This window comes from Falco biarmicus, chromosome 5 (assembly GCF_023638135.1).
Source record: "Falco biarmicus isolate bFalBia1 chromosome 5, bFalBia1.pri, whole genome shotgun sequence".
Taxonomy (NCBI): domain Eukaryota; kingdom Metazoa; phylum Chordata; class Aves; order Falconiformes; family Falconidae; genus Falco; species Falco biarmicus.
In genome coordinates, this window is record NC_079292.1 from 28,010,988 (window position 1) to 28,030,151 (window position 19,164).

Below are 19,164 nucleotides of genomic sequence, written 5' to 3' on the forward strand. Positions count from 1 at the left end.
TTCAGAAGAGAAACACCTTGTCAAGCAGAGAAATGATGCTTTGAGCACGACATACAGCCCCAAAGGAAGATTATCTTGGGAAAAGTGCATGCCCATTACTCCGGGAATGGATGCTCTGTGTTTATATCTCTGTCCTCCAATAAAAATCAGTAGTCAAGACTGATTCTTTCATTTCCCAGCCTTGTGCTTACCACCTCGATATTAACGTCATGTTTTTTTCTGGTGCAAAACTCATTAACAAGTCGCAATTTTGCCTAATGACTAACACACTTTGCAGTGAGCACTCGGCATCTCCAGCCACCTGCAGGCACAAGCTGCCCTAAAGGAGGATTTACAGGATAAAAAGGATAAAAAAATCCACCTCGTTTCACAATAAAGGGAGCTGCTCCCCAGCCTCAACGTCGGCCGCGCGAGTGGGCAGCTCCTGGGCTGGTATAAACTGACACAGCCTCAACTGACCGACTCCCAACTGACTCCAGATAATAATCTGGCCCCAGAGTAAAGGCAGGATTCGACAAGCTTTTCTCACGGGATAGCTTTTACGCTCTTTTCTTGAGCATTTACCACCAATGCTCAGCGTCCAGCTTAAATCCACTACGTATGGTGCATCAGTAAAGGGGGGAAATTGTCTTTCCTTTATACCACAGGCAGATGGCAAGTTGTCTTCTCCCCGCTGCAAACTCTAATTCTTTACTTTCTAAACTGAACCAGTTCTACTCCCGCTACCCATGGCAATAGACTTTTCCAGAAGCAGTGCTCACCACTGACTTTCCTCTTGGATGAAGCTGCCCAAATGCCCAAAACCATTGAGACAACGATGCTCTCCCATGACGCCCAACCAGCAAACCAACCTGCAACCCACCCACCATGCCCTCTTCCCATGGACGGTGGTGTCCAAAGCCCAAGTCATAAAAGGATTAAGAGGAACACAAACGTCTGCCCATAAAAGCAAGCAGCGCATCCAGGGAGCAGCCCTAACTCTGGCAGAGTTTATGGAGAAGAAATACAACCCGTGAAGTTAATAGCAGCAAATAAAAACATCTGGGGAAGCAGCTGGGCTTGCTCAGTGTTGGGTGGTATGAGGGGCTGTAAGGAAGGTCCATGCCACATGGCTGCTTGGGGGGGGTAACTATTTTTGGAAGCTGATTATTCTTTTATACCACCAATTCCTGATACACACCAGCATAAATGAAAGGGGAGGCTGGCTCTGCACGGCTACGGACCAAGGCTGGCTTCAAACCGCTGACCTGGAGGTGAAGGGCCCCTTCTCCTGTTACTAATCCTGTCAGACACACAAGCCTCCTGAAAATGATGCTTTGGTTTTATTGCCACAGGGGTCATTTATAAAATCATAAAACCCGGGGTAGGAAACCAGCCCAGTGGCAGCAACACACAAGCACGCATAGAAATAGCTGAATGCCCAATCCAAACGGCAAAGTTCAGCCCTCCCATGGCACCTTGAATAATTCAGTTGATTAAATGTGAGAAGTTCTGATTAACGGAAGGGAGGAGGAAATGGATAAACAACTTACCAAAAGCTAGTTCTTTATTATTGCAACCAGAAATGACCAAAGACTGGGTATTTTGTACGTCTGCACATTACACATGGAAAAAAAAACAAGAATCAGGTTTGCAACATCCAACAATTCAAAATAAAATAATAATAATAAAAAAATCAAACCGAAGAACTTTCTTGACTGGTAATTAGCAGGGACGGAATATAAATGAGATGGCATTGAACAAAGAAGGTAACAGTGCACTTTTAATAAACCAATTTCACCCATATCTCCACTGATCTGCAATTTACCAGTTCTATCAGCAAAGCCTCATTTCCCTAACTAGACTGGTACTTTTAAAAACATGACTAATTCAGTCTCATTAATATCAATTTGGATGCATCTGAAAAATAACTCTTAATATCTGCACAACAGGTTAAAGGGCCATATTCTCAAACATCAGATGTTTTTCACTGTATGGTTGAAATTAGAAATATCCCCAAATTAACCAATGAAGCCTAAGATTGCTTCGAAAACAAAAGGTATGATTTTTTTTTAAGATTTACTCTTACATTTTATTTAGCTCTGACACCCATTGCACTACACTATCTAATACTGAATTATTTTTTTTTTCCCCTGCAATTTCCCCCCTCATTTTCAACAGGGAATACAACTTGTATTCACTTTATTGGTCTTTCCAAGGCGATATACAGGGTAACACATCTCCTGGCCTTGATGCCATTCTGCATCCCCTCTGTCTAAACATGAGCCAGATCATTTTGGCAACCTGGCCACCACTTGTTAAAAAAAAAAAAAAAAAAAAAAAAAAGAGACAGAGAGAAAAGAAATAAAAAAGCTCAGTTCCAGCTACAGATTAACACACTGTAGCTACCATCAAAAGTGCAGAGCCCCCTGGCCTAAGCTCGCAATTCAGAAGGCGTTTAAGCACATGTATAACGAAGTGTGGGAACAGGCTCCTTGAAGGCAATAGGATTACTCACTTCTTAAGAAGTTACCACATGTTTAAGTATCTGAATCGAGGCCTAATTATGGTGCTGGCCGACTCCTCGTGCACGCACCACTGGGGCAGATCTCACCAATCCCTTAAAGCCATAAGGACAGGCGTATGTCACACGGGCTTTTAATAGCTGCTAGGTTTGTATACTCAGGCAAAGAAAAATAAAAATCCTCAACATAATAATAATAATGATAATACTAAAAAAAAGTACTTTATAAATATCAGCTATTTACATGTGTGAAGCTCTTTTAATGGGAAGTGTTTTTACACACCAATGAAATGTACAAGCAATGAAAAGGTACACTGACAAAGACTAAAAAACAAAAACCAAAGTATAAAATATATTACAGGTCCACCAAAATAAATTCACACGGAAGAAAAAAATCGACACAATAGAAACTTTCTCTTTTTTTAAAAATAGAAGATATATCACAAAAGCTTGAACGTGTTTATTTTATGTTAGTACTAAAAATCAAGGAAAAAAGCTTCATATATTCTCGTCACAAAAATATTTACCAGCCACTTTTTATTTCCACTTTATGATTATCTGGCTCAGCAGGAGTAGAGGCTGAACTGTATCCAGACTACAGAAATCATTCCAGAAGGTCCCTCAGTTTACAACTTACTGCAATTTACATTTTCTCCTCTTCTCAGCACCTTCCTGCGAAGGTTCAAGAGGGATTAATAACAAACTGAGAAAGAACAGGACAGGTATCTGTATTTACAACATTCATCTTTGTTGCTGCCGAGCCACAGGAGCAGGAGCGGTACCATGAACTACCGAAGTCTTCATATCGCTCTGTGCAAATTTCCCTCGGTAGGTGAAAAGACAGCATCAGAATGTACCAAAACCCAACCCCCTGGGCTCGGACAGTCTGTGAAACGCCACAGCCCCTGACAGAGAGCACCTCCTCGCCCCTGATTCACTCCAGAGTCACAACCCTACCAGCTGGTGACGGAGGGTGAGACACGAGCAGGCTGGGTCCCCCCTGCAACGGAGCCGGGGCAGAAGGTGCTGTGGCGCCCGCATGCCTTCAGTCCACTGCAAAGTCTTCAGTGTGCCCTGTGCTTCCTCTTCTTGTGTTTTTTATCCTTCTTTTTGTTGGCACACTTGGAGCAGAACCATTGTATCTCTTCTGGGGGTGCAGTTGTAATCCCCACACAAGGCCTGCGAAAGACAGGAAAATATCTTATCATCTCAGTGGAGTAATGTTACTTCTGTTTCTTATCCAAAGAAATGAAACTCTTCACTGGGAGACAGGATCTGGCCTTCAAATTAATAGAGCAATTCTATTATCATTATGTTAATGAATATAAGAACAGAAACCTAAAACCCACTTGCTTTGAAACAAAACAAACAAAAAAATTGAACTCAGATAAGAAATGTTTTTTTAATAGAAAATGTGAGCACACTTTCAGGTATAATAGGCTAGATTTAAAATAATTTCAAATGCTTCTTTAACACATCTGCAAAAAACCTTAGGATTTTATGTAGCTGTTTAAGAAAATGCCTAAAAAGTGATTAATTCCCTCCAACCCTTTTATAAGAGCTGACATTTATATTACTGTTCATACAATGCTTCATAATTTGAAATGTCTATCTGTATACACTATGCTCATAATCCTGTAGTTCTCACAAAATTACAGGAATCAGCAATATTTCCCAGCAGTTTCAAAAACAACCGTTATCATCAATGCCTATTAATTAAAACGTAACTCTTCCTCACAGCTTAAAATCCGCTTCTTCAAATTCCAGAAAAACAGAGATAAACATATCTTCCAGATTATTAAATCGGACACAGTAAAGCCCTTTAAATATTCCTGGCGTCACGAACCATTGAAAAAAAAAGGTTTTTAATAATATAGCCCAAATCTGCCAAGGAACAGCAGAATAGGATGGATGAGAGCAACTTACCAGTGATACCAATCATCGCAGTCATCACAACCTATCATTGGACTGCCATCATCTGGCTTGTTACAGCCAGGACAGATCCAGATCTGGTTACCCCACTCATCTCGGATCTGGCGCAAAGAAAAGGAAAGTTAGCTGGTTTTCAGGGCAAAGCAGGCAGCAAAACTGACATTTTAAAAAAAAAAAGTTTCTTGCTTAACTGGCAAAGCTATTCAGGAGCCACGGTTGTTATTTAGGAATTCTCTGATCCTAAGTGCTTGGCATTCTATCTCAATTGATTTTCCTATACTGTACATGATGACAAAACCATGCATTTTTCTGTATTGTCCTGTAAACCAGTAAAGCCAGTTATACCACCCAACCTAAGCACAGGCGCTCACATATAGCAGAGCCAGGGCTTAAGGACACAATTCCTTCTCTGTCTATATCATCGCGGTTTTTAAAATTCTACCCTGTTAATGGCGAGAACGAGCGATGGTAGCCTCCTGCGCAAGATAACCGTCCTATATGCATGTAAAATATACAGTGCCATGTGTATATATTGCCGTATTACTTATTAGCCAGAGCCTTCAACTTCAACTAGCTGATAAGATCAGGATATAAAAAAAGTTGTTACTGAGTAACTTTCCATTCCCCTTATGACATTTATGTCACAGTACAATTTACTAAAGGGTAAACGAAGCAAGAAACGCAGATCATTTACAGTATTAGGCAGCTGCTTACTGGATTTATCATATTTAGAGCTTTATGAATTTTTTTAGCATTTATATCCCGCTAGACCCGTTATTTGTATTTTTAAATTCCAAGTGGTTTCTTTAACAGGTCTTTGGTAAAAACATACAGGCAAAATGTCACAAAATCCACCCAAAGAAGTGCAATTAACATTACAAAGTACAAAATGTCTGGGGTATTACCCTGATTTCATCTTTCCCTTATGAAGATTTGCACATTATCACTGAATCTCAAAACCATAAACTGTTTTATTCTCAGCTTTTGTGCACTTACATATATCTAAGCAATAACTTCTTGCTATCTGTACAGCTTACAAAATTTATATTAAAAAGTAGTAGATGAAAAGCCCCAAATGCTCTTAGGAAAAAAAAAAAAAAAAAAAAAAAGAAGCCACTAAAGGTGGTCTGTACATCTCACACCACTTCATGAAAAATCAATACGAATGTACCAGAGCTGCAACGAACACATCACTCTTGACTGACTCCTCTTAAAGGCCCTGCTTTTTTTTTGCAGTTTAGAACTAGAAAATACAAAGCCCAGGAATATTAAGCAGGGAACAATCCCCTTTCCAACAGCGATATGGAGTAGGCAACACCATAAAATGAACTCGATTTTAAAGCGAATTGATCGCAATAATCATTCCTATCTACGCATCTAATCTTGCCTCTGCAAAATCATTTTCAGTGGCTAGAGAAGCGTTTGCTCTGCAGGTGAACTGCCTGCGCTTGGCACAAAGGGTTCCATGGCCGTTTCTGGGGGGTGATCCTGCCAGGGAAGGAGGAGATGCTGTGCCGTGGTGCTGCCCAGAAGCAGTGCCGCGGGCTGCTGGGCTGACAGCTACAGCCTTTTACAACCTGCCTGAGCAACCTGGCTGCAGCCGCACCGGCCCCTGGCACAGGCACTGGCACCTGGCTGGTACCCACCGCCGTGCTGCCCGTCCCAGGCACTGCTGCTGCCAGCTGCAGGCAGAGCTGCCTGATGCTGCCCCGTTGCAAGACAGATACCCTAACTTTCCCAGCCTTAGGGGGGATGTTTTTCTGCAGAACGCCTGCCTTTCGGGGGCAGGGGAGGGGCAGGGTGGTCTGTAATCACTGAAAGCTCAGCCTGTTTGTTAAACAAGAACTTGGGCTGCTGAATGAGGATGTTAAAAATATTGCGTAACTTCTCATTCCTTAATGAGCCAAAGGTCACAGAAGGAGGGACAGCATGTGACTGCTGAATGCTATTTTAGTACAAACCACTGAGAGTTAATGACCACAGCACACTTACTGAGATGCTATCCTATAGGGAGATCCCATGCCGTATCTTTTTAAGCTATAAAATCATCCTCCCGTCCTCCCCTGCAGAAGGGAGTTGTGCACCTGTGTCACACTGGCTCCAACCTTATCTCTAAAAGAGCTTTCCCGTGCAAGCCGGGGAAAGCCATTTCATCATTCTGTGTCCTGCATCTTCATACAAGAGGCTGTTATTAATGATCCTTTCTTTCCCAACCTCTCTCTCAGCTTTTTGACTTACAATGTTTCCCATCGGGAGTCTCTGCCTGTGCACATAGTTGGATCCTAATGCAGTAAAGCCCTAATTTCAACTATAGTATTGTAAAAGAAATAAATAACCTGGAGCCTACATCATCCTCTGCATTCTCCATAAGGTGCTAAGAGTGCTACCACTCTAAGTTACCTAGGCAATGTTCTACATTTTCCTTCTTTAAACTAACATAACCTCTAAATCATTTGCTTTTAATGCTTACTGAAGAAAACAGGAAGCAGTACAGTATTTTTGAAATGCTTTTCTCTTAAGAGTGATTTTCCAGGCTTTTGAGCACTATCGTAATACGGTGACACTGCACTTACACCTGTGATACAGAAGGCGAGGACGTGTATCCTGCACCCTAAAGACATGCACAGCCTATGTGTGGTCATCTAGTGCTGTAACTAACTTGGGAGTGAAATGTAGCAGCTGTTTAAATAGAGACCAGTAACATGATACAAGAGTTTAAGTCCAGCAGAGGAGAGCACCTTTTCCATTAGAAACGGCAGGGTAGATTTACACTGGGAATCATTACAGGAACAGAAATAATAAAAAAACCAAAACAAAACAAAAAACAAGAGAGGAAAATCATGCATATGTTGCAACTAAAATGCAAGAAACTGTAGTAAAAGCAAATTTTAGGTGTTTTAAATGGTGAGATTTTTAAACTGCTACCCACTACAGACAAGCAAGGTGCCACCAACCAAGCTGGAACTTAGCCAGGACAGGGAGGATAACAACATTGCTGCTGTTGTTAATGGTATCTGCTGCTCTTCAATGACCAGGAATGCTCAGGACTTCCATTTTACACTGCATCTAAAGCAGAAAATTTCAGTAGCACAGCAAACTTAGTCCTGCCCAGAGGTATGCCTATGTTACTCTAGAGAATGTAGCTCCTACATCACGTTAGATGGGAGACTTTTCTAAAAGAATGCTATCAGTCAGAGGCCAAGTTCAGAGCATATGTCAAACAGACTAATGAACTGTAGACTAACAAACTATTTACAGACTTTCCAAGATCCACATTTGCAATTTCTGTAGGCTGAGGAACCCAGAAAGGAGATCAGTGGACTCTACACATTTCAAATGAGGGCTAAGTCAAATTCTTGATGTTGTATGAAGGTTTTGTACTTTACCTGACTGACAGCAAAATCTATGGCAAGTTTGACATTTGAGATTTCAATTCAGCACTTATGAAAGCATCTATAAAAAAAGTCCACCTCCAAAAATAAATGCTCTAGCTCAGTTAGCAGAAAATACCCAGTGGGATATAACTGGATTTGTAAGAAGAAACTTTAACATTGAAATGGGAAAAAAGAAAAAATTCCATCCAAGTAGCAGTGTTTTAATTATTAACCCCTCAAAACATGTGCATGGAAGCAAGGGCTGGATAAAGAGTAGCTTAATGGAGAGCAACATCACAAGTCCAGGTCCCATCAGTTTGAGATGATGAGTCACCCAGGAGCTCAACAATTCAAGAGATGAATGTCACTGGCATTGAGAGAAAACATGGCAGCATGTGTTACCTACCACGTAAGTACTGACGGTCTCGGTCACGACGCTCCTAACTGGCGCTTTAGAGCCTCCTGCTGCTGAGACAGCTGGAGAGGGCGGTGGGATGAGGACCGGTGAGACGGTAGCCTGTGGAGGAGGAGGGGCTGGAGCTGGAGGAGGGGTGACATGAACAGGAGCTGGTACTGGTGATGGCACGGGTGGAGGTGTTTTGGGCCGGCTCACAGGAGTAGAAGGTTTGGCCTCTGGAGCCGGCACCACTTTGCTGATGACTCTGTAGGATCAAAAAAGAGAATCATTGGTTGATGGGAAAGAAAGAAACAATCAATCACTGACTAGATATGAAGAAAATACAGAGCGGCTAATTCACATCACCTTTGAGTCATCAAAGTGGCTGTTTCAACACAACCCAAGGACTGTTGTCATTGCTGCACCCCTCCGCTGGCCAGGATAAAGCACAGAGCCGCTACAAAGCGAATGCTGGGGCAGTCTGAACCTCTCTAATAGCTGGCTGTCATACAAATATTCTCCGTGGCTTTACCAAACTTTGTTTCATTAAGTTTTATTCTATTAGCTCAATTTGTGGGAAATATTAGAAAGGAAAGTTAATCAGCTGTGAACAGCACTGATTTTAACCTTCAAACTGAGAGACAATATCATCCTCTTAAGATCCTACATTAGGGGGTTCTCCAAATATTTGCTAGTTCGGTATTTCTTTCCCCAGATGTTTATGAGATCAGCAGTGGATCTAGTCAGGACAAATAAATGACGCACACTATACACTCAGCAGTTAAAATATTGTTACTTACTCGAGTAGCTAAAGTAGACAGGATGTAGCTCTAGTAAATACACAGTATAGAATAATCTTGTCCAGGAAAGGGGGATACGTAGAGGACCCAACGTTTATTAATGAATGTTGATACACAGGGTTATTGATGTGCATGCAATTTAACGGACCAGACAAAAAAGCCCTTACTATAATGCTCTTGATTAGAAACATAAAGAGAAGGAAAAGGATGTTTTAGAAAACAAAACTAAAAAAACTTCAAAAAAACCACAGGACAGATCTATTTGTTTCACCACATTTTGGTAAACATTCATTTATATTTGAATGGTAATTGTGGGAGTGCAACTGATTTGTGACAGGACTGTACGAAGACGGAGATTTAAAGAAAGGTTAGACATTCCAGAGTGGAGGAGAGCTTAAGAAAGCAAACCTTAAGAAAGCAAACCCCAGAGACATCAGTAGGAAAACCATGACAAAAATCAAATCGCAACAATTCCTGAGAACCAGGAAAGTCCAGCTCCAATGTCAATGGGAATTTTATATTCAACTTTTGAGTTTACTGCAGCTCTCATATGATATTCAGAAGGCAGGATCACTACGATGGGACACATTGTCTGCATTTCAAGTCAATGATCCGAGCCATCATTTGAGAAAGGCTTGGAATTATACAGTATTTAATGCTTGGCTGAGATAATAGTTTTTTTCTCCCAAGATACGCCACTTGCACTACTAAATCAGAACTATAGCAAGTTACAGTGAAAATACTTAGTAAAAGGAAACAGAGCAATGGGCTTGGCATTCCTGCCTAACCTGCCAACTGTAACATCACACCTACCTCCTGAGACCTGCTATCAGCGACTAGGGGAAGAAAACCAAACCCAAGGAAGTTTAGAAACTTAGAATGGAGCGGAATCTAAAAGACATTAGATGATCAGCAACACTGAAAACATTCACACCACTTGATGTCTTAGTGGTTGCTTCAGGTACCTAACCCGGGAGCTCAGGCTCTTTGTACGTGTCAGTAAGGTGCTAGGCTGAGTCAAAGTGCAGGACTCTGAATTTATATTGCCTGTAAGATGCAGAAGGAAGAAAGTCCTATTACCAGGCCATCCTGGGGGCAACCCACACATCACATCCTGCCTCTTTCTCCTTTTAGTGGAGTACATCTGTTGTCTCCCACCAAGAAAGTTTTCTCTTTGGCTCTTAAATGTCCACAATGTGTTTCTGGTTCAAGGAAAGTCTTAGTGTGCAGCTCCCCAGGGCTCCTGCCAGACTGGCCACCCCAACACAGACGCTTCTTCTGTGCCTTCCCCCTTCCAGAGCTCCCAGAGCGAGCCCTGGTTCCCAACGCTGAATGCCTGTGCCCTTGGTTGGTGGCAATACTCCCATGGTTTGCAAAATCACCCTCATGACTTGAGAGCCACCTCTCAATAAAAAGCAATCTTAGCAATAATAAAAGCGAGGAGAGGGACAGAGAGCAAAATATTTGGCACAGCAAAAGTAATTTGGACGGTTTCAAACATCATTACCCCTTCCCTTCGCTGCCTCCCCTCTTCCACCCCCTGCAAGTAAACAAAGTCCAGCTACGAGCTCTTCAGGGAGTCAATCCTCCCCAAGTCTAGACTTGGAAATGTATTAGCTAATAGGATTTTAAACATAACTTTGCACACAGTGTAAACAGTTTTAAAGAAGTATTAGCTAATACCATTTGAATAAGAGTGCCCATGCCCAGCTAACATACGAAATTAAATTACAGAGTTTCTTGGTCTAGATAAAGCCAGGTTCTCCTCCCGAACAGGGTCTTCGAAGCTACTCTGCTAATAACTGCCAAAGCTACAAGGAATATCACAAATGAAATCTTCCAAAACTACAAATATTCATTAGCAGGCGACACACACTCATCGATTGGCTGCTTTGCTTGAAGTGTGCAATTAGGACATGTTCAGTATATAGGGCAGCTTGTTTATCTTGATTTTAGAGCTCAGTTATCAAAACAAGAGATCGGCATTTCGGAGCACGCTTGGGCCTACCACTCCCTTGGGCTAATAAAGTTCAGAGACTTTAGACTCCAGGAGAAATGAATGGCTTTGTGCTACACCATTAGAGGTGACGGAGTAATCTCAGCGAGGGTGGTTTAGCCTGTCCTCTGTCCTGAAGAAGGGGCTGCACACATGGCAATATGGAGGTGGGGAGAAATCAAAGGGAAATAGCAGTCCCACGACTAATAATTAAAGTTACTTCAGACTTGAAGAGAAACCTGATATCAAAACACTATGTAAATGATGGCAAGATTTATGAGCTCTATTTTATAGACAGGAAAAGTGAGGCAGAGAGCACACTGCTAGTAGGCGGTACTCTCTACAGCAAAGCTTTGATCCTTCTGGTACCTAGGTCCCTACTAAGACTTAAACTCTACATTGGGACATCACCATACATATATCATTACCTTCTTTCCCAAATGTGCTTTTCATACACTTCCAAAATGAGCACTTGTGCATTAGAAGGCTGCAAGTAAAATACTAAATTTAAAGACCCAGTTCCACCTCCTTCCCCACTCCAATCCAAAACCTCTAAAACTGAGGCCGGAGTAATATTTTTTTAAGTAACCAAATGCAAATGAACATCAACCACCACTGAAACACTCGGGAGTCTTGACACAAGAGCTAGACTTCTCTGCAGGCTGCTTGCCTGGCAATGTATCACAAACACGTTCTACACTGAAAGATAAAAAGTCAGTTAAAAGCTGTTTTTGAATCAAAATAGTTCCTGCTGAATGAAGGGGTGTGAGAAAATCCTTGGCATAGATGTGGTAGTAAGAGCCTCCATACTACTCCCTTAAAAAAAACCCCAGAATGAAACTAAATGCTGTGTATCTGGTTGTGTCCAAGCTAAATTCACTCTGTACTTCTTTTTAAATGCTATCAGGAATTGTATTTCTTACATACACCTCTTCATAATGGTAGAGTGAATGAAAACCCATTTCAGACATTACTCCAGGGCAATCACCCCATCCACAGCTGCAGATCCAAACCAAAATTATGAAAACCAAGTGTCAGCTTGCAGGCAAAGTGAAAATTCTACCAAGATTTTAATTGTTGCGACAGGCCAGCTGGTTTATAATCGGCTCTAACTGGCATGAGCTGTAACACGCTACATCTGGAGCAAAATGATGCTCCAAGGTGTGAAATGGTTTCCTATCTTTGGAAGTAATTTATTTGATTTCACTCTGATCCTTACAGCTGAAAGCCCCATTGACTGCTTCATATAAACACAGGGAAAAGACATATGCACTGAAAGGAAATGGCTTTTCAAAAATAGGATATGAGCCACAGGGCTGAATGATTGCTATGGGTGATGAGCCTCAAAAAAATGCTCTATCAGTACTTCGAAAGGTCTAGCAAAAAATTGTTTCTCAGAGGCAGAGCTCCGAAGAAGCTGTTCTCTGCCCAAAGAAAAAATGACGTTTGAAAAGTTCTAATTCTTTTCTGAACCCGTGACCTATTTTTAAGCAAGGAACAGGAGCTAATGCGGCCTTTGTATGTAGGAAAATGACACCATCAATGACACTGACATAATTAAAACTAGTACAACTCACTTGGATTATTACAAGTGATATTATTATCTACTAGTATTGATATTCCCTTATTGATATAAGTTCCTCAATGCTAGAAAGTGGTGTAACTATTATATTACTGAAAAATCTCACATCTGGATCTGAGCTTGTTTCACCAGAAAAAATATGAAATACTCGAAGACCTGTGGCTATGAGTGTCAAAAACACCCAGGGGAATCATGAAGATTTCCATATGGTTTAGATTCTTCAAAGATTAGAGGTGATTTTGAAATTTTTTTCCCAACTCTGGAGGAGAATCACTGTAATTTAAGCCCTGTAATGTAGGCTAACTCCCGTATTACTTTTAGAAAGAGAAATTTAGTTTTTATCTCTTATGCCCTGCTGAATATTTTATTCTGTGCAAACAAGTAATATTGGCAAATACAAGCTCCACAAATACATGCTGTGACCAACTCGTGCATTTGCCGAGTGCCAAAATGTATTAAAACTACAGTGGAGCCCCCAGAAATTCTGCAAGTGAAAAGATTTCAGTACTTAAACTTGAAATTAAAAAAAATAAATATTTTTATGTGATAAATTGCTTGCTTGCAATGTGATATTCTCTATCAAGGCAAATGAACTTTGAACACTTATTCCAAGATACCATCCATTTTTGTGGACGCTGCTTGGTATCACACAAATGGCATGGCTTCTGTGTGTGTTGACCTTCAATGGTGCCCATGGAGCTCAACAGCCCGTTCTCTGTTTCATCACCATGGCAAAACCCTGTAAACATCCCTTCCTGGGCAAGTGAGTCTAGTGATTTTGCAGGCATTGCATCACCTAATCCCATTCACAAGTTTATTGAGCATCATCTTAAAACCAGTTAATCTTTTTGCCCCCACCATTACTCTGTTCCAGGATCTCACTGCTCTGGTGGCACAGCAACCTCTTCTAATTCCCAGCCTACATTCATAGGCAATTATGTCCCATTTTATGTTGTGCCAACATTGTTCTTTGGCTGAAATCACTTTCTCCCTCCAAAACATTTACTTGTCTGAGGTATGTGTAGCCAGAAGTCATATCCCCTCTTCACATCTTAGACTAAACACACAAAGTCGCTCTCCTAGCATAACACAGACTCCCCTATGCTCCTCCTAACAGTGCTCCAAGCCCTTCTCTGCACCTGCTCTTCCCAGTTCATCCTTCCTGCACACAAGCTGCCTTCAAGAATCTGAATATAACATTTCAGATGAAGTATCAACAGGTTCTCGTATGATGACCTGGACACTTCCACTCTGTCTACTAAAATCACTTGTATCATGCTGGCACCTCCATCATTCTGTGATCAACTAATGATCCCTCATCCACTTAACGCACCTACCGTAGTGACAAACCTACTAATCAGGTCTTTGCTTCTGGCTGAAGTTTCCATTGGTACACTTCAAATGCAAAGCCTTAAATGCAATTTTGCATTTACTGAATTAAATACCGTTTTTCCTTTCTGTTCAAGGGGTTCCAGTTCTTTCCAGACAATCCTTAGATCCTCATTTGTACTGACATGGTCCTTCAACCTTACTGCCAACAAAAAGCATCAGTGTTCTACCTCCTTCTGTGATGAAATTTTATATGAAATTATTAAATCAAACCAGTCCTGAAATACATCCCAGAGCATGTTCACTACTAACCTCCTCTCTGGTTAGATAAGCTTTCCTACAACTCTCAGTTGCTATCTTCCTTTGAGCTAGTTCCTTACTGCTGAGCCGTTCCTCTGCTAATCCCATCTTTGCTATGAATGTCCTCTGTGATAATATCAAACGTTTTCCTGCAATCCAGCTCAAACTGGCCATCTTTTATTCATCCAGAATAGAGCATTCCTTCTTCCAACAGTAGGACAAAAGTAAACTGTATTCCAGCTACACACATGGGAGTGTCTCACCTCTTCTCCACCACAGCTGAGACCTTCCCTTGGAGGGGAAGCAATCTGATCCTGCACCCAGTGACTTCTTCCCCAGTCCAGAAATCACCCTGCAGTGGGAGGGAAGCAGATGCTCTCAGCATTGGTGGTGGAAACAGATACCTAAGATGCACGGCAAAAAATGAGCCATTGCCAGCCCCATCTCTGGCAGGGACTGCCAACTGGCCTAGGCTAACCTAGAAAATCAATCCTTTATCAAAGACTGCTATCAAGCTCTGTTGATATGAGACAGATGTCACTTCTCTTCTGTGTATTATTCCATTACTTCTAAACCTTTAATCAGACCTTCCTCTGAGATTTGTTTTATAATCATGTGTACTGCTGTCATCAGGTGTCCAGATTACTTTTCCTTTCTTCCTTTCTTCAGTACTTGTATTTTTTCTATTATTTATTAAAAACAGACTTAACGAACATTGCATTTTGAAATAAAAATAAATGTATTAAAAATTACTTGTCACTGAGTCTGCAAATTCATGACCCAGTTCTTTTAGAACTTGGGAGAAAGATTATCCCATTCCTTGATTTCAGTGCGTAAAGGTCCCTGTATTTTGCTTCCTGATTCGTTACTGTAATTTCCACCACTGTCACTCTAATGCTGCTATCCATCTTGTCCTAGTCCTCAGCAGAGGAGAGAATGAACACAGGGTCAGAAGGAAAGTATTCTTTCTGTTCTTGGCTCATACCTGTACTACCCTTCATCTTCTCCTTGTCTTCATTTCCATGGTCCTCCTTCTTCCCTTCTTGTCCTATTTGCTCAATATCCTTCACAACATTTAATTGTTTGACTTCCGTCAAGCCTGACTTCACCTCCAGTCTTCTGCCTTGAAGACCTATAACTTCTTTGCTAATGCTCTTTTTCTCTTAGAGGTACAATGCTTATTCCCAACGTTCTTTTGGAAGGAGTTACCTATACAATTCACTTTGTAGGCATTTTGCTACACGTGCCCTGTTCCCACAGGCAGAAAACACCACTTTTGAATACATTAGGTCTTCAGCCCAGCTGACATTTCTAGCTAAGCCCTTTGGTTTATGGACATTTGCACTCTTGAAACTGAATTATAAGTATTCTACTCTTTATTTTTCCATTACTTTAAGCGAAACAGAGATCTGCCCTTGGCCTCCACCCTCTGTATCTGTTACACCAGAGTATTTCTCCCAACAACCACAAACACCTTTTTGCCAATGACTCCTCCATCTCCCTCCCATTCTTTCTCACCATTCTGACTTACATCTCCGGATGGTTCATTGCCAGTCTGGCAAAACAAAACTGAGCTGGTAGCGTGGCGTCTTGGTATCTTTCATCTTCTTTTCTCTCTTATCATCAATAACAAGCTGCTCAGAGCTTCAATGTGAAAACCACCTGGCATTATCCCCTTCTGCTGAGCTCTCAGCAGCAAACCCAGAAGCTGGTAAAACACGTTTATGCCAATGAGCTCTTTGCAAACTTTCTCTTACGTGTTCCTTGCAAATATTGTCATTTGTTTTGGGAAATGTTATAGGATGCATGATCTAGGAAGCTTGCCCATAAACCAGTCCTACACCTACCCTCTTTAATGGGAAAGAGTGTAGAATATGAATTTTACTAACTACCAGAAAATTATGCCAGCATGGGTTTAGAAACCTCTAAAACTGTAATTTCCAGCTTGTTACCAAGACATGGTTTTGAAAGAACTGAGCGAGCTAGTCAGTCCTGAACTGGGAGGCTCCATACAGCTAAGCAGCAATCGCTCACAGGATAACTTTACTAAATTCAGGTAGGACCACCTTTTCCTTTCGTGTCTATGGATGGCTTCTTCTCTATGGCTCTCTTGTCCATGTCCAGCTCCCATGAACTATAACATGAAATCTTGGCTTTATCTAGTTTCCTCACTTTTGTTTAAAAACTCTAATAAAAGAGTGCATAAAAAGAAGTGCCTCTGTCAAAGACAAGAACAAATCAGTATCTTTCTCTTGCAGCCATCTTCTGTGGAGACAAAGTATTATTTAAACGATTACCCATCTGCCTTTCTAATCTTTCACACATATTTGATTGGTTTCTGTTGTGCTTTTTAAGGGCAGTTGCTCATGCTCATTTACCCAAGCGATTTGCTTATGTGCCTAAACCTGCCTGAAGTATTTTTTTTTCTTAATTGCGGTATACAGTATACAATTTTTTTACTCTTGAGCAATAAGCAGCAAAATCAAAGAATCTCACAGTAAGTTGTTTTGTTTTCTAATGACTCAAGCCTTTTTATGGATTCACTTTTGGAGTCATCACCCAATGTGGCCAGCAGCAAAACGAAAACAATTTGCCACAGCCTACCACCTACCATAAACAGGATAAATAATTAGTTGGGGTGGCTTCAGTAAATAAAAAAAAAAAAAAAGGTGGAGGGAAAGCTGAGGACTACATCTGAAGTTGAAAATAACTCACACTCAATGAAGAAAAAATTCTAAATCACTGCTACAATTATAAACAAAAATGATAATTTACTTGTTTTGGTAAAGGGATATGGTATTTTTCACTTTTTTTTTCCATGTAAAAGTGGCAATCCTGCAGCAAGGGAGAGGCTGGGGAGCCTCCACCGAAGTGAACAAGGCTTCTAGATTGATACAAGACCACACATGGGGATTTTACTGCAGGATCAGGGCAAACATGTTACATTAAAAAAGAAAAATCGCGAATGGGATAGGAATCATAACTGAGACAATATCTTCATTAAAATACATTCAGCATTTAAAAAGGCACTGAAAATCAGTCCTCCAGCTCTTAGAATTTAAAAGACTACAAAACAGAAAAATGTGGGTATGTATATACACACACAAACACACACAAAGATTTATGAAAGCTGTAAAGATCACTGGAATTCCTTAAGCACACCTTTGCAGCTTCAGAGAGGAGCACGATAATTTTTCATTACTCTGCCTCCTCACTTAGGTGGTCTATTGATCATATCAAAAATGATTTCACCATCACACGCCCTCTTCCGTCTTACAGCAAAAGTTGGATCGACACCCAGAGCGCTAATTCTGTTAATGCACGGCTAACATGGTCTTTCTCTGCTACATGCTACACTGTAAAAATAATAGGGATACCCATTAGTACAGCAATAAACACAGACTTTTGCTACCCGGACTCTATTGTTTAATTTTTTCCAAACAGTGGTTTACCCTTCTACATTTTTCTCCCTGAAGTATCACTTTTTCCCTCCTCTTTAATTCCACAATAAGTTCTCTTCCAGAGCTTTCTGTTGAATAAGCAGCGTCTCACAGGGTAACCAACACCGCCCACAGCTGTGTCCCACAATAGCTCCATGCTGCTTGCATTACGTCTTTTGGAGGATTTGGTCACGGTGCCTTAGCTGCTCCAAACACTGCTCTTATTCATAAAAACGTGCGGAAGGAGGGGCTTCCAGCAGGATTCCTTTACCTGTTTCCCCACCACAAAACAGTGAAATAAAGGGAATGGGTCACGAGCTACTTGGCTGGTAATGCAAACCTACAGCTTGACAAGTCAATAAAAAGCCAAACCTTTCCTCCCTGGCCACACGTAGGGAGCCAAGGCTAGAGGCAAACAATTTGGATATGCCTACACAGGGAGGTTAATGAACCCCATTATTCAGCTATTGTGGGCAAACACTACGAAGACAGTAATCTAAATTATCAAAGTCTGAGTAGATCTCCACCAAACAGCACCCAAAGTTCAAAGTTTCTTCACACAGTCTGATTTACCTGTACAAGAACAACCCTATTAAAAATTATAAAGCTCCTGAATATCCACCAAAGATGACCAAAGATCTTAAAAGTAAGATACATTCTTGAAAACTACATAGGGCAGAATTCTGGTTTAATTGAAGCTAACGGCAAAGTCCTGTCTCAGATATCCAGCTTTTTTTCACAACTCCAGGAAGTTTGAGCAACTTAAAAAAAAAAAGTATTCACGGTACAGTAGCAACTACAGATCCCCAGTGAGCTTAGAGAAACACCAACATGGTCCTTGCCTGATTTCTTGTCTTCAACCAGGTCAATGAAAAGGGTATCAATGGATTTGCTAAAACCTTCTTCTCCCTGCCCTTGGTCCCATTACCTTTTTAAAGTCTGACTGTGTACGTACATGTGTAGTATTCCCAAGAAAATTCAGTCTCTGGAGAGTTTGCAGCTCAACTCTTACATAAATTAAGCTAGTTGCAGATAGAATATCTATGATTAAGGCATCTGTTTTTTGGAGAACATTACCCTATAATAAACTTGGTGGTACTCTGCATGCTGCAGGTTAGATATTTAAGTTTTACAGAGTTCCAAAAAGTATGAATGAAGAACTACTTTACTGCAATTCTGTTGCCCAAGTGTGGTTGCACTTAAAAAATTCTTGAGCAAGGAGCAAAGATGACCCAAACCACATACATTCATCAAAACAAACTCCTCCAACAGTCCAGCTGTGCTTCAGGTAGGGTTATAGCTTCAATGAGGAGATTTCCTCAAGCTGCATTTCCTTCCAGGCTTCCACTTTTTCAGACACATGCTATTTTGACAACTTATAAAAATACATGCTATGAGCACCTTATTGTGGTAGAAGTTCTTAGATGGATGATCATAGAAACTCGGTGTAATAAAACAGAAAGCAACAGGACAGGTTCCCCTGTTCTCTTAGTTCCAAAAGGATGCTTCTG

The 19,164-nt window shown here is 41.0% G+C and overlaps 1 protein-coding gene across 3 annotated transcripts in view; it reads right to left on the reverse strand.

The window, feature by feature from the left end:
• Nucleotides 1–1,528: 1,528 nt before the first annotated feature.
• TAF3 (TATA-box binding protein associated factor 3) overlaps nucleotides 1,529–19,164 on the reverse strand; it is a 120,327-nt gene continuing 102,691 nt past the window's right edge. For all 3 annotated transcript variants that reach the window (XM_056340021.1, XM_056340022.1, XM_056340023.1), the window contains 3 exons: nucleotides 8,216–8,471; nucleotides 4,430–4,536; nucleotides 1,529–3,682 (listed from right to left, as the gene is read on the reverse strand). In XM_056340021.1, coding sequence (XP_056195996.1) covers nucleotides 3,568–3,682; nucleotides 4,430–4,536; nucleotides 8,216–8,471 — 478 coding nt within the window. In that variant the 3' untranslated portion in view covers nucleotides 1,529–3,567. The remainder of the gene's footprint in view (nucleotides 3,683–4,429; nucleotides 4,537–8,215; nucleotides 8,472–19,164) is intronic.